Below are 14,765 nucleotides of genomic sequence, written 5' to 3' on the forward strand. Positions count from 1 at the left end.
TTATATAGTGTTTCAGGTTATAGGGGTTAGCATGCTGGAGTTTCTGGGTCTGTAGAGCGCAGGCCTTTTGGACACCTTATTTTATAAACAGTGTGATGCTTAATGTTGTGTAACATTGTGTCACTTAGTTTGAGTTACCTATTAATAAACACTTGTCCTCGTTTGCCTCTGATTTATTAAGTTTTCACTAGAGCTGTGCCAGAAAATGAAGAACTTACATACCTCGAATTATGCCTACTGCTCAGGTTTATTTATTCTATTTACGACTTCCATTTCTCTATTTTCCTCACACCCCCAATTTGTAAAAACATAGCTTACAATAGAAGTATAATGCACCTACTTATTATTAGTCACATTTACATAAGTTGAGTCTCACTTAACCCAGGCACACTGTTTATATTCCTTTATAAACATACTGTATTATTGTTACTGTCACTTTGTCAGCTTCAGCCTGAAATACAAGAGAACTATAAGAAGATACTTTATCATGAGCTTTGAAACCAGGCATGCGAAATAGAAAATAACAAAAGTATTAAGTGACATGTTGAGATCAATGCTATTAAGATTAATTCATTTTCAAGAGCATGAAACATTTACAATGAGTAATTCAGAAAATTATGTTTATGTTTAAATGCTTAAAATGAAAGGGCATCAGTACTGCTAATAAGAGCTGAATTTTGCAAAGGGAGGGCTCACTCTTTTGGGAAAGTCAAGTTGCACCCTATAATTTATCCTAAATATTAGAATCTGCACACCATGTTTTCACTATTAGTTTTTTCTTTAAAAATGGCTAAAATGTTGTTTCAAACTAGTCAATTAAATATTCATATTCAAAAACTTTTTGGTCAGTTTCACTAACAGTTAATAAGACAACAAACAATATCATTTTAGCTTATCTAATATCCACAGATGTTCACTTTTTAAAATCCTCTCTACCAATATATGATTTTATATTTGGTTCTTTTTCCAAATATTTCTGATTGATATTTATTTTTTGGTTCTATAATTTGTCAAAAAAAATCAAGTTTGCTTTTAAAATTAGATTTAAAGAAATAAATGGGATAGTATCTTAAGTTGTCTTAAAAATGGCACAGTCTTTCTTCGTGTTATTCATCTTGTTCAGGCCAGACTACATTAGATATATTCTCCCTAGTCCTGTTCAGGTATCACATTTGTTAAAGAAGAGGAATGGACCTATCACCCTGTTTCTCATAAAAGGTGTCCTCTAAAACAATACACCCACCTATCATACAGCTGCTCTTTGGTGGGCATTGGGCAGGACTCTTCAGCAGCCCCAGTGTGCAGCAGCTTCAGAAGAGTGTCCGTCTCTCCCAGGCCGTAGTTGAGCTTGGCCTCTGTCAACTCCACTGTCAGCTGGTGAGGGTTCAGATCTAAGCGAACTGCTGCCATGACTTGTGCCCTCTCCTTCCGCAGCCTCTCAATTTCTCTGGCCCTCTCATCCTTTGGCTCTCTTGAATCCAAACAGCCACTAGCTATGCTACCAGATTTCTCCTTCTTTGTCTTCCTGGGCTGGGATTTCCCCGGCCCCATCACCACACTACTGTTCAGACTTGAAGGAGGTTGGTAGTGAACACCTGACCAGTTGGTAAACTTGTTGTGCATTGGTAAATCTTCAGGCAACCTGCAGTTTCCCTGAGAGTCCGGAGAGTCATCTGCCAGAGGGTTTATATTGAGAAGGACATCTGTGTTGCACTCGCTAGGAGCCACTGACATGGTGTCATCATCCTGAAGATGGACGGCTCTTTCACTCATTTCAGAAGGCTCACATGGGCTCCTCCATCGCTCCCCATCTTCAGATGAAGTCTGGTATCCTTCACCATTCCTGTTATTTAGTTCGCATTCAGGGCCAGAAAACTGTTGTGGTTTCCTCCTGGGCTTTTCCTCCAGCTTGCTGGACAGGAGATGACTTTCAGCTGGTTTTTGTTTTGAGAGAGCAAGGTTTTTTGTGTTCCCACTTTGTTGCTGAGACCAGGAAGACACCCTTGACTGTCTAGAACTCAAGTTCCCTATCTGGCACCCAGGAGGATGAGCAATACACTGGGACCTACTGACAATTTTCTTCCCATGTCCATCTAGAATGTAATTTGATCTGTTGCCAGAATCTTGTTTTGTAAAGCCTCGCATGTGAACAGTATTCACAGAAGAGTATTTTTCCCTCTCTCCTGTACATGGGTTACTGAAATTGTCTGCAGTGGAGGTGTTGGCAATGGGTCTATTTGCAAGTTTCTTACTTAATTGATTGCCATCACTATAATGTTCTTCTGACACTTTTTGCTCGGATGGGATTCTTCCATCTTTATGTCGGAATCCATACCATGAGGCTGACCGATTTCTCTTTTGCTGCCTGAAAGAGTCTTCTATGAACACTTGTTCAGATGTCTCATGGTTTGCAAGGCACTGAACAGATTTGCTCCTGCCCATACAAGAGTTGACTCCAGCCTCAACTGTTAGAATGGGTGAAGAAGCACGATCTATCAAACATACTTGTCTTGAAGATGTATTTCTGCATGGACTGTTGTGTACAGAATTTTCCCTTGGGTGCATCTGGTTGTCAGATCTAGTGAACTGTGAGGAACAACTGGTCATCCTAGAGACTTCCAGATTGGTGCCATCTTCCGATGCAGAAATACGGGCGGGGGATGTGACAGGGGAGATTCTGGGACTGAATGGCAAGTGATTCTGGTTAACAGTATCTAGAGAAGGTGTTGAAGTTCGAACACTCAGTGGGACAGCACCCATTGTTGTTTCTGGCAGCAAAACAGCAGAGCTGCTCTTGCGTAGGTCTGGCATGCTTTGGATCTTTACCGCTGTCCTTTTTTCCTGGTCTTGCAAGGCTAGTGTAATGTCTTTGTTTTCCTGAGAAATGTCAAGTACCTCTGAACCAATCACTTTTACGATAACGTTGACTTCCGGTGGTTTTGTGCGTTCCTCAGCCAGCACTGTTTTTTTCGTTGACTTACTAGTTGATTTGAAGATTTTCTTTGTCTGAATGCCAACATCAACTGTAGTCTGTGTGGAGCTGTCCCTCCTACTCCTCTCTGAAAAAGCACCAAAGAGCTTAGGCCTGCTAGGTGTGAGGTGTGAGGCATCTTTGACTTGCACATTTTTTATATTTCCAAGCAGATCTGAGGTGTTATGAATAAGCTGAGAAAGATGGAAAGACATGTTCTGCAGGCTTGCCCACGAAGTAGGCTGTTCATCACCATTCTCCTCAGGTACTCTCTGAGAAACAGGTACCTGAGTGCTGCTTCTTTTGTGACGTTTTTTCTTTCTTTTCCAACAATCAGCTGAAGTCTGGGTGCCATGCTCACAGGTCAACCTAGGAGTGCCTTTGCAGGAACCTACTGTCGACTCAGGCTCTGAGGAATAGAGGACCATAATTTCATCGACTTGAACCGAGCTGTTGCCAAGATCTCCAGAGCCAATACTACAGCTCCCTGAATCCAGTACCTCTTGACAGGAAGGATAGCTGCCACCTCTATGGTTATACTCAAAGGTGTCCTGCCTCTGAAAGTTTTCCATGCTACTTAGGGTGCTGGAAATTCCTCTAGTGTTGGCAAAAGAGCTCAAATGGGAGTGAAAAGGAGAGTTCTGAATATTTAAGACATTGTCGACACTACAGCACCGTGTGACTCCTTGGGTACCACAGTCTAATGACTGGGAAGAGAAATCACTGACACTCCCAAATGGTTGATTTTTAAAGGTCACTCTGTTGGCTTCTTTCTCCTGCCATGGGTGGACAAAGGGGTTGATATCACTGGAACCAAAATGCATTGCATCCTTTACAACAGGCAGATGCACTCCTCCTTGATCTTGGGATTTTGAGTTTTGTCCCTGGTGATTAAGGTAGGGGTCTGATCCATCACCTTTTGAACAACAATGTAGAGCTTTTCTCTCCTCATCTGAGCTCACTGACACAGAGAGAGGGCTAACAGTTGTGTAGTCCTTTATTTTGTTTGTCGATAACTGAGCATTTTCTATTAAAGATGTCCTTTGAATTCCTGTTAGTATAAGGCTTGGCTTATGCTCCCTCTGTGCATTGTGCTCTACACAACTACCTTCATTGGCTTCTGAGTCGGACTGTGCACACACAATACGGGAACTCTGGTGTGAGTTTGTGCTAGTTTCAAAAGCAAAGCCACCTTCATGGGGTGTCACAGAAATTACAGGGGATGACACTCTGTGGATATGTAGAAGAGAGCAACATTCTTTCTTGCAGCTATCCACACTGTGCTTCTGAGCACCATGCCTGGACAAGGCTGCTAAGGGCCTGTCTAGAGATGACTCCTCGGATAAACTGAGACTGGACTCTGGTGATGAGGAGCTCTCTGTCAGTGATGCCTGTGGATCCATGCTTTTCAGTTTCTGCTTTGTCTTGTGGTGGTCACCACTGTTGTCTTTTTTACACTGAGAGATTCTCGTCTGATCAGTGTCCAAGGAATCTTTTTTTCTTACACTGCTATAACGCACTTCAGTTTGTGATTCATGGCTTTCCATGGCACTATCACACTGTGAAGAAGAAAGCAACTTGGGTGGAATAATACTTTCCTCTTCAGGGCATGTAGTGGCATTGGCCACTAGTGTGCTACTTGTAGGTTGCTCATAGCTCTGTGTAGAACTGTCAGTTTGTGGACCACTCTCCATGATTTTTCTCTTAAAACTTTGTGTTTCTCCAATAATGTGGTCACCTGCCCTTTTCAGATGGCACTTTTTTGCCTGGGCACTACTGTGCTCTTCAGAGCCATGCCCACAAAGTAACAGTAGGCTATCATTCTCTGCAGCACTGATGTGGGAGTCAGGAGATGAGCTGTTGTCTGCAGTCCTGGGGAGAGTAGCAGTCACATCCAGAGAAACTGATGAATCCTGTGCTGAACAAGTAGACTTGCTGGTCTCCTGAAGCCCAGTTGTTCTGTCCTTCAAGCAGATTCTTTCATAATCTGATACTTGAGAATTTAAAGATGCTTCAAAAACATTCAACACCTTAATATTCTCATCTAGACCTGGCTCTATAACATAAATACATTCTTTAGCTTCCTGGTTCTTACGGCTTGAGCAGTAATTGTGGGATAAAACCTGACTTTCAGGGAAATATGTAACAGGTGTTACATGGATAGATGGCAGTTCATTATTAAAAGGCCCATTTTTAGCTTGGGTAATATTACCTTTGGAGTTGTGAATGTGACATTCCGGAAACTGCTCACTGCTGATGCAACTCACACTAGTGATATGACAGGAACTCTGTAGTTCGTCTCGGTTTTCTTTGTCTCTCTGTTCTTCCCTATTTTTCGAACTTCCCAGGTCCTGTCCTGGAGAGGACCATTGACCATTTTCAGCATTGCTATCTATCACTGACTCACCTGCATCCTGAGCAGGTATAATATTGTTCAAATCAGAGACGTGGCATGAATTTATCTGTGATTTCCTGTGTGCTCCTCTTAAGTTTTCTTTTCTAAGTACCACTTCAGATTCAGCTGCTGATAGGTTATCTTTTTTACTACTCAGGAGCAAGTTACCAGCACAGCTTATTTTATTAGAAAATACATCACAAAAAGAATCATCACTGTTAGTTCCTTCCTCCAGAGAGTTCAATGCACATTCACCACCATTTTTGGCCATGTCTGCACACCCATATTTTGCAAAGCATTTGTACGATGAAGATTTCAAGATCCGATCAAATTCAGTTTGAGCAGTGAAATCTGGCGATTCTTCAGGCTCAGGCTTAGACTGTATCCTGAAATCTGTTGACAAAGAAAGTGCTTGGGAGGATCTGTTAACCATAGGCTGGACAGCCTGATCAAATGGAACCGTCCAATTTGACATCCTAATATCAAAATAATCTTGGGCACCTGGGCCATTCTGTGTATTGCTGCTTGACAGTGGCGCAGAGGCATTCACATCCAGATCTCTCTTAAACTCCCTCATTTGATAAGAATATTCTGGGTTGGATGAATTGGCGACATTTTCTAAATAGCTGCCCTCTGGTTGTAGTACAGATTCTCTGACGTCCCCCAGTCTATCCAAGTCTTGCTGTCTGTGATCTAACGATTCATTCTTATGGACATCTACAAAAGGACACAGAACGTCTTCTGATGAGTATTCTTTACTTTTCTCCTCACCATCTCTTTCCCACTCCGTTATACTTCCTGTTCCTCCTCTGAATTCCTGTGTTCCTTCTATACTTCTCTTTTCATCTGAGGTATTTCCTTCAGCGGTGTGCACTGAAACAGATTTGAATCTGGTTAGAGTGCCTTCAATATTTTTTCTAAAACTACTGCTGACTTTACCTGTGAATTTTGTTAAGTGTTGGAAATCCTTCTCAACAACACTTGAGATCTCTTTTGCTTTCTTTGTTGCATAGCCCAAACCTTGAGACTCATTTCCTGCTGGGGCTTTGGGGTGGCTCTCTTCTGTCTCTTTTGAGTTTGAGTCTGCAGATGCTTGGTTGTCGCCCTGTTTTGAAATACCATGCTTTTCTTCTGCTGTCTGCTGAAACACATTTGTACTGCTATTTCCACTGTTCCCAATCTGAACATAGTTCATCCTTTCAGAAGACTGGGGTTCTTTCTTTTTCAGAGTGTTTTGGTTGTGCTTGTTTTCCCTGTCATGTCCTTGTGTCAGACCTGCTATGTCTTTTTTCACCTCCAGGACTTCTTGGTTCTGGGAAGAAAGTGGTAAGCTGGAAAGATCTTTGCCCTCAAGGTCAAAATTTGCCATATCAACTCTGACGTATGCATCTTTAAGGACACAAACAAGAGGAGAATGTGATGTTTGGGAATGTGAATGGCAGGGCTGTGGAGAGCTACACAAATCAAGATCATTTTCTGGAGAAGCACTAGCATCACAAATGTCAGAGGACACAAGATTCCCTGCAAGAGGGGGTCTGCTCTCTCTCGAGAAAGGACGGAGTTCCTGTTCACTCAGGACTTCATGTTCGCTATGATGATTTGACTCACTGCAAACCATAACCACCTCATGCTCCTCCTCTCTTCCATGAATAATGTCTTCCTTGCTCTCTTTCATTAAACAGTCCATATGTTCTTTCACTACTTCAGAGATCTTCTGGTCAACTGAAAAGCAGGCAATCTCTGGGGTTTCTGACCTGGAATGTTTTAAACCTGACACACTTCCTTCTTTGTTAATCATCATTTGAATCTCGTCTATGTCCTCTCTGCTTTTTAGAGTCTTGTTTCCATTTTCTGGGTTTGCCACTGAAGATTGTTTCTTCGTTGGTGTGAGCTCTTCCTTCTCACTTTGAATTCTGCACTGCTCCCCACAAACATCCTGAATTTCACCAGGATCTGTCGGTATTTTTTGGAGAAGACTATCAGGTCTACTAGTGGGGTCAGACTTTTGGCTGTCACTTGTAGTTGCAGTTGCTGCCACCCTGGTTACTCTGGGCATGTCTTCTTTGCTACACTCACTTAATTCATTTTGTTTTTCAGTGCTATCTAATATCACCATGCAATCCTTTCCAGTGAATTCTGCAGATAGCTGAGTGTCCTGTACAACAGTACAGCAGTTCAGAATATTCACTCTTTCTGGCGTTTCCAGATTTGTCTTTATTTTACTACATTCCACTGGGTTTTTCCAGCTGTCTTTTCTAAATTCTACTGTAGTATTTTCCAGGTGGGACACCTCAGGAGCTTTATGTTCTGATGTGTTAGAGCCCTGACCATCAATTCTAGTTGTATACACTATGCGTGGATCAGGCTTACACTGCTTATTGGATTCTCCCATTGAATCATCTTTGAGCTCTTTTGACTTGCAACTGTCTTTCTCTTTACTCTTGGAAACAGCCTCTCCCTTGACTTGTGTTCTATCCAAGCTACTCTGCAGAATTTTACACTGTTTCTCATTCTGCTCTTTTGGGTTTTCCTTCATTACAGCTTTCTGTGCACCTTCAAAGGTCCTAAGTCTTGCCACCTTTTCCTTTACTTGCTGTATTTCACTGTGACAGAGAGCCAAATTGACAGGTGGAGACTCTTGGTACTTCTCTTGTGACAGTGCATTCTTTTGGTCTGCATCTTCCTCAGTATTACTCTCCAGTGGTGGTATGACTACATGTGACCCTAAAGAGAAATCACAAGCAGCAGGATGGAAGGAATCGATCTCGATCTGGTCATTGTCTGTCGAGGTAGAATCTGGACTTGCTACATTTCTTGAAATCATGGGAATGACTCTGTTATCTTGCAGATTCCCAGTTCCATTCTGCAGTTCACTTATTGCATCCTGAAAGTATACTTCCTTAACGATCGGACTGCTTTGATTACTGAGACAGTTAATATTAGAGTTAGTGTTAACGTTTATGCTGTCCTGAGGGTTCGATCCACTAAATACTGTATTAGAATGAGATTCATGCCACAGAAACCTTTCTGTCTCTTGTTCATGGGATGATAATGGGGAATCCATGCTCTCATCTATGATTGCATCTTTAAAGGTCCCTTGGGACTGCATCTGCCATGCAACTTTGGTGATCAATTGAGACTGAGGAATCACATCATTATCCTGTGCACTAACATGTTTTTGAATTGCTTTTTCTGATTTAACTGTACAATCACTCCTAATTTTACTAGTGCCTCCAGAAAAAGATTGATTGTCTTCATAAGACGATTCTAAAGGATTGCCACTGCTAGAATGTGAATGATTACCATCAGCAGGATCAATGTACAGTAAGTCTGAAGAAATAAAAGCATGTAAATGCTCAGAATGCTCAATTGAGACTGTCCTATTTGATGCCTGGGGGTCATTATTGCTGGAACCTAGAGATGGAAGGATCACTGAGGAGCATGCGAGTTTTGCATGAACTTCTTTTTCAGGGTGATTCTCTTTTTCCTCAGCACAGTTTGAATCAGAATTGAACTTTGTAACTTCAGCTTCTATGACAGTAACCTCTTCTGCTACGGCTGAACATTTTTCATTTATTCCAGGTTCAGAAGTCAAAAGCTGCCCTTGTAGTGCAATCTCATTTCCAAATGAACCTGGAATAGATGGCAGAGTCTTTGATTTCAATGTACTGCCCAGGATGGTTTCCATGTTAGTGCAATAATCTAAATCCCAGTAACTTTGTTCCTCTAGGGTTGTGTTACTGTCTAATGTACTGGCATTAGACATATCTTTTTCAAATCCAGAACTAAGCAGACTACTACTCATGGAATCTGGCAATTCAGCACCTCTCTTTGGGCTGCCCTTTACCATGTTGCCAACCTCTTGATTTGTATCCTGAAGAATCCTGGGGCTTTCATTAGTCTCAGATGAAGACCAGGCATCTGTAAGAGCCAGCAAACTTTCCTCCTCTCTGGAATATGTCCGCCAATTGGCTGGTGATGAGCATGTTTTCAAACAGGGATCACCTCTCAACTTACAAACCCTCTCTCCAGTTTCCTCCTTAGTTTCTCCTCCTTGGTAAAACAAGGGCTTCATCTGCTGCAGAAACGCGTTTTCCTTAAGAGCTTTGGCATTAAAGCCAGCTTTTATTCTTGGACTCTGGCGTTTCCAGTAAATTTCAACAGGCATTTCATCAGATGTGGCAGAGCCAAGGGGGGAAAAGTTAATATCTCTATCTTCATCACCAGCCAGACTATCCATTGAGACTCTTCTCGCTTGCCAGGAAGGAGAGTTACCTGCTGAATACAGGTTACCGAAAAATGAACAACGTTCTATATTTGACAGAGCCACCGCTGGTCTCTCAGATTGCTTCCTTTCTCCATTGGTCACCAAGGAGTCTTGTGACATCTGGCTGTCAATGCTCTCTTCATCGCTTTGTACCAGCTGGTCTGCGTCTTCCTGCTTCAGTTGCTCGGCCAAGGCTTTGGTATATGCTGATGAAAGGGAATCCAGCGAGTACATGCTGTCAGAATCCGAGGACCTTTCTTCTTCATTCTCCTCACAGTCTCCCAGCTCCCAACCTGTACCCTGTCTGATTCCTCCAGTCAGGAAGTCTGCACTGTGCCAGCGCTTATGCCAGCAGTCCTCTCCAGGCTTGCTAAGATGGTCCAGATCTTCACAAGATGCCATTTTGGTGAGGCACTTATCTGCAGTCTTGCTGTCCAAACTCTTAGTCAACTTGCAACTTATTTTTTTAACAGACTTAGCACCTCTATTTATAAATATGCCTGTGGGTGGTTTTCTAAATACTCTAGACAGTGCAGTTCTGATTCCTGGACTTACTGATTGTGAAAGTGCTTTTCTTATTCTTTCCAGGCCTTTATTGCCTTTTGTAGAAATCCTTGCTACCTTGGACGAGCTCCTCGTGGGCTCCTGACATTTTGTTTTGCTGCTTTTGGATGAAGCTCTTCCTTTACCTTTGCTGGAATCTGGACATGGAGGAGTTGTTTGCTGGGATTTCTGGTTTCCCACAGAACCCATTTCACATCTCAAAACCTGACCAAGTCCTCTGGTGGATGTCTCAGAACAATTCCTCATCCTCTTTGCAGATGCTGCTGGAAGGCACTCTTCAGACAGCCATTTCCGTAGGGCAGAAGACTTAAACCGACCAGAGGGAGGAGGTAGCTCAGTGGACTTGTTCCTTGCAAGGAAATGGCTGTGGAAAACAAAGGAGAGCATTATCACATTTTAATAAGAACTCACATTTCAAAGTTATTTTTAAGGTCAGATTTTTCCTTTCTTCAATGGGGAATAAATGCAAGCACTACATATGGACTAGGACAATGATTCAATTAATGCTTCAGAGAAATCTGGAAAAAAAATAGGAAAAGGTTTCTACATCTGCAGTAACAGATATATGTACTGTCACCAACCAACTCCAGCCATGCTAAATATACTAAATTATGATTCATGTCTCCGCTAGGTTTATCGAAAGCTTATTCATCCAAGCAACTGGTATTCGGGTTTTGTAGTTAATTGATCCATTTAAGATGCACGAATGGAAACACTTGTTTAAGTAATGTTATGTAAATTGTACAAACAAGTAGGCTTACTTTGTCTGCAACTGTATAGTTTCTTATTGAAATGCTTCTGTAAATGATTTATAGCAGTAAACAAAACCATCTCTCTGCTTCAGTTTCACATCAGCTAAGGTTACAGCACTGAGGTGCAAGTTGGCCACACTTTTCTCAGGGCCTGGATTTACTTTAGGAGAGCAGTTCGGTTCTTCATTGGAGGCGGCTCTAACCTATGTCACAGGAATAGGTAAATGAACTACATCTAGGTCAATATATTCTGCCAGGGATGATTTAAGTTTTCTAATTTGCTAGATCTTCTTGTGCTGTAAGTTTCACAAGAGAACCTTGGAATATTGGTCAGCTTTACTTTAGGACTGGAAGTTGGACATCAGAATTTATCCCAGAGAAAATGCGGAAAACTCACTCCATGGCTTGAGACTCAGTGACCAGAGGTTCAATTCAAACGAGGCTGAGCTAAGAGCCTTGTCCATCTCTGTGTTTCCCACTAAGCCCTTATGAAAAGAAAGGAGGCAGACCTGTAGATGGGGGTTTGGTTGGGATAGAGACGGGAGAGCAGATCCGCGGAGAAGGAGTGCCGGCGCAGGAGAGGGGCTGCTCCTCCGAGCTCGGTCGTGAGATCTGGAGATGTGGGGCTCTCCCTGCTGAGGGCAAAGGTGCTCTCCAGTCGCTGCAGTTCCCTCTTGGCTTCTAGAAAGTGCCGCTTGCGGGCGATCTTCTCCAGCTGGTATCTTAGCCTCTTCCTGCGAACCCTAAACTCCGACCTGCGCAGCGCATGGTGCCGCAGCAGCTCCTGCTGGACCAGCTTCTTCCTCTTGCCAAGAGGTGTCTCGCATACCCCTGACCCTTGCATAACCTGGACCCCAGCCTCCGAGCCCCAAGTGGGGTCCGTCTGCACTCCCAGCTCACTTGTTGTCCTCTCCTCGTTGGCCAGCCGATGTGACTCCTGCCGAATCCACTGCTGATCTGCAAGGAGAAGAAAAAAGAGCAGACGAATTAGACACACATTAGAGACTCAACAATCAGAATTAATTTCTACAATTTCATTACACTTTTATCAATCCATTTTCTAAGAGCTTTATCCAATACAGCGTTGCAGGGGAGCCGAAACCTATCTTGACAAGCAATGGGTCCATGGCAGGATACACCCGGGATGGGACACCAGTCCATTGCAGGACAGACGGGCACAAACACAGACACACACCAGGGCCAATTTTCCCAGAAGCCAATTAAACTACCAGAATGCCTTTGGAACGTGGAAGGATATCAGAGCCCCTGGAAGAAAGCCATACAAACACAGGGAAAACATACAAACTGCATGTAGACAGAACCAAAGGAATTGACTCCAGGGATCTAACCAGTGCAACAAAATGGATGGGTGGAAATGCTATTTAATCTGATAAGTGGATGAACTGTACTTTGAATGAGAATGCACTGTGACTGGAATGTCTCAATATTATTAGTATGATTCTTTACTTTTGGAGAAACAATGGTTTTCTTTTGTGGTGTGCTGTTGAGTTAATAGTTAATTTCCCCCTGGCCCTTACAAACCATGGCCTCCTAATTATCCCCATCTAAGAACTGGCTTCTTCACTCTGTTCTCCTCACCGCTGATAATGTGTGGTGAGCGTACTGGCGCACTACGGCTGCTGTCACATAATCCAGGTAGGTCCTACACATTGGTGGTAGAGGAGGGGAATCCCCATTACCTGTAAAGCTCTTTAAGTAGAGTGTCCAGAAAAGAACTATAGACGTGTAAGGATTATTATTGTATTTAGTTTGTGAAAATGATTAAAATTATTCAGGTACTGAAATTATTCAGATTCCGTACTTAGCTGAATCTGAATGTGAAATGAGGCCTAGGGACCCTGAACAGACCCCAGAACTGAACAGCACATCCTCCAGAGAGGGGCCTGGCCTTGCTGCACGAGCTGCATGCATCGGGGGACATGTGTAGCGAGGCCGTCCTTACTGTCCCTGTGCTGCTGCTGGAGGTGCGCCTGCTCCCACTCCAGGTCCCTCTCCGCCCTGCGCTGCGCCACCTGGATCTCCTCCCGCAGGCTCTGCACGTAGCGCTGCTGCTCCGCCAGCCGCCGCCTGGGGGCGCCCCCCGCCCCAGCCTTGCTCCGTTCCCAGCAGCCCCCTCCTCCGGCCCTGCAGAGAGCACAGCAGGTGAGTCGCTTCGGTTATACAGCTAGACGGAGTAAACACAGCTGCATTACATGTAACAGAGTCTCCATATAACACATATCGTACATACACATACAGTAACTAACATTCCAAAAAATATCGAGCTGATTATATCCAAATCAGTATGTTAATGATCATCGGAACCTCCAAAGGACCTTAAATTGAAGTTACCGGTAGAGAGTCTTTTATTGCTTATCTTCATTTAAACATTTAAAGAAAACGTATTCAATGTAACCAAGATAACAATATCAAATTGAAAAATTAGTTATGGTTTTATCATAGATTACACCACTAATAGGTTGAGAGGCTAACAGACACTGTGTGCAATCTTGAGTTTTACAGAATACACCAGTTTGCTTCAAAACAATTTTATTAACTTGTGAATCGAGAAACAACAAACATCAATGGGACACAATCTGTTGACAGCACTCAGTGTGCTATACAAGTGAAGATTGCGTGGAGAAGAACAATAATCTCTGTTTTCAGTGTTAATACGATGTTGTAACAAGAAACCGATCAAAAAGGCAACTTAACTGCAATACATTTTTTATCTTATCCAACATTACTAACTACTATATTAATCACTCTTGGTTGCTGCATTTTGTATAACTGAACCCTGAGATCACTATACATGTGCCTGGCAACTAATCCACAGGCAGTGATTCAGCAAGAAAAATAAACAAAATGAAGGAAATAACTTTAAACAGCAAGATATCCTGTGATTAAGAACTGCTAACCTGTTCAATAACCTCCAAGCATATGTACGCTATAAAGCTCCTGATTTTTCCACAATGTTACATTTTAGACTTTATTTTTTAATTACAAGTCATTATCATAGGTTCCATATCCATCAAAGTAAACAACAAAACAATAAATTTAAGTTCTATACCAAATGCATGCATGGTGTGTCCTTCAGTAGTCAAGACAAAGCAACACAGGGTACAAGTCCGATAATGAGCAGTATTACAAGAAAGATAATATTAACATGTTAACACTAGTTAATGTGCTGGCATACGTTTGCTGATCAGGAACATGAGGGCTTGTATCATACTGTATTTCCTAGTAGACTTTGTTATTCTCAGTTGCTAAGCTGCTCTGATCAAAGTGTATTTACAGAAAAGAAACTATCCACAAGAAAAGGGTAAATAACACTTACTGTATAAGAATGCACATACCAGTTCTTAGCTTCATGGTTTTGAAAACCAAAAACTGACATATACCTTACCTTTACTAAATGGAAAGCTCTACAAGGTAAATATCCAAGTTTGGACAATTGTTATATCCTCTGAAGACAGAGTCTTGCATAGGCTGAATTTATTTGTATCATGTACAAAGGCAGCACTGGAAGGTAACTAAGCAACCTCTCAGTTAGACGTCAAAACCAAGGCCACAGTAGTTTCCTAGGGACTCAGGCAGGGTTCATCAACTGCATAGATTTTCACAATACTTGCATATTGCACTCATGAAACAGGAGACCACATTTAGCAGAATACTGACTCTACACATACTCCTGTGCAAATATATTGACAATGCTCTACCATGTTTGAAATTACATACCACCTACAGTGCCTACTGAAAGTCTACACATCAATTCCAATGCAAAACAGTTTGTGGCCTAACCCTCTGAAATTAAGA

The 14,765-nt window shown here is 42.5% G+C and overlaps 1 protein-coding gene across 1 annotated transcript in view; it reads right to left on the reverse strand.

Moving 5' to 3' along the window:
• Nucleotides 1-14,765, reverse strand: part of stard9 (StAR-related lipid transfer (START) domain containing 9) — a 78,203-nt gene that overhangs the window by 14,061 nt on the left and 49,377 nt on the right. Inside the window, exons 22-24 of the mRNA XM_088925759.1 lie at nucleotides 12,913-13,094; nucleotides 11,459-11,906; nucleotides 1,244-10,561 (exon numbers count right to left, since the gene is read on the reverse strand). Coding sequence (XP_088781885.1) covers nucleotides 1,244-10,561; nucleotides 11,459-11,906; nucleotides 12,913-13,094 — 9,948 coding nt within the window. The remainder of the gene's footprint in view (nucleotides 1-1,243; nucleotides 10,562-11,458; nucleotides 11,907-12,912; nucleotides 13,095-14,765) is intronic.

This window comes from Atractosteus spatula, chromosome 9 (assembly GCF_055471065.1).
Source record: "Atractosteus spatula isolate fAtrSpa1 chromosome 9, fAtrSpa1.hap1, whole genome shotgun sequence".
Lineage (NCBI taxonomy): Eukaryota > Metazoa > Chordata > Actinopteri > Semionotiformes > Lepisosteidae > Atractosteus > Atractosteus spatula.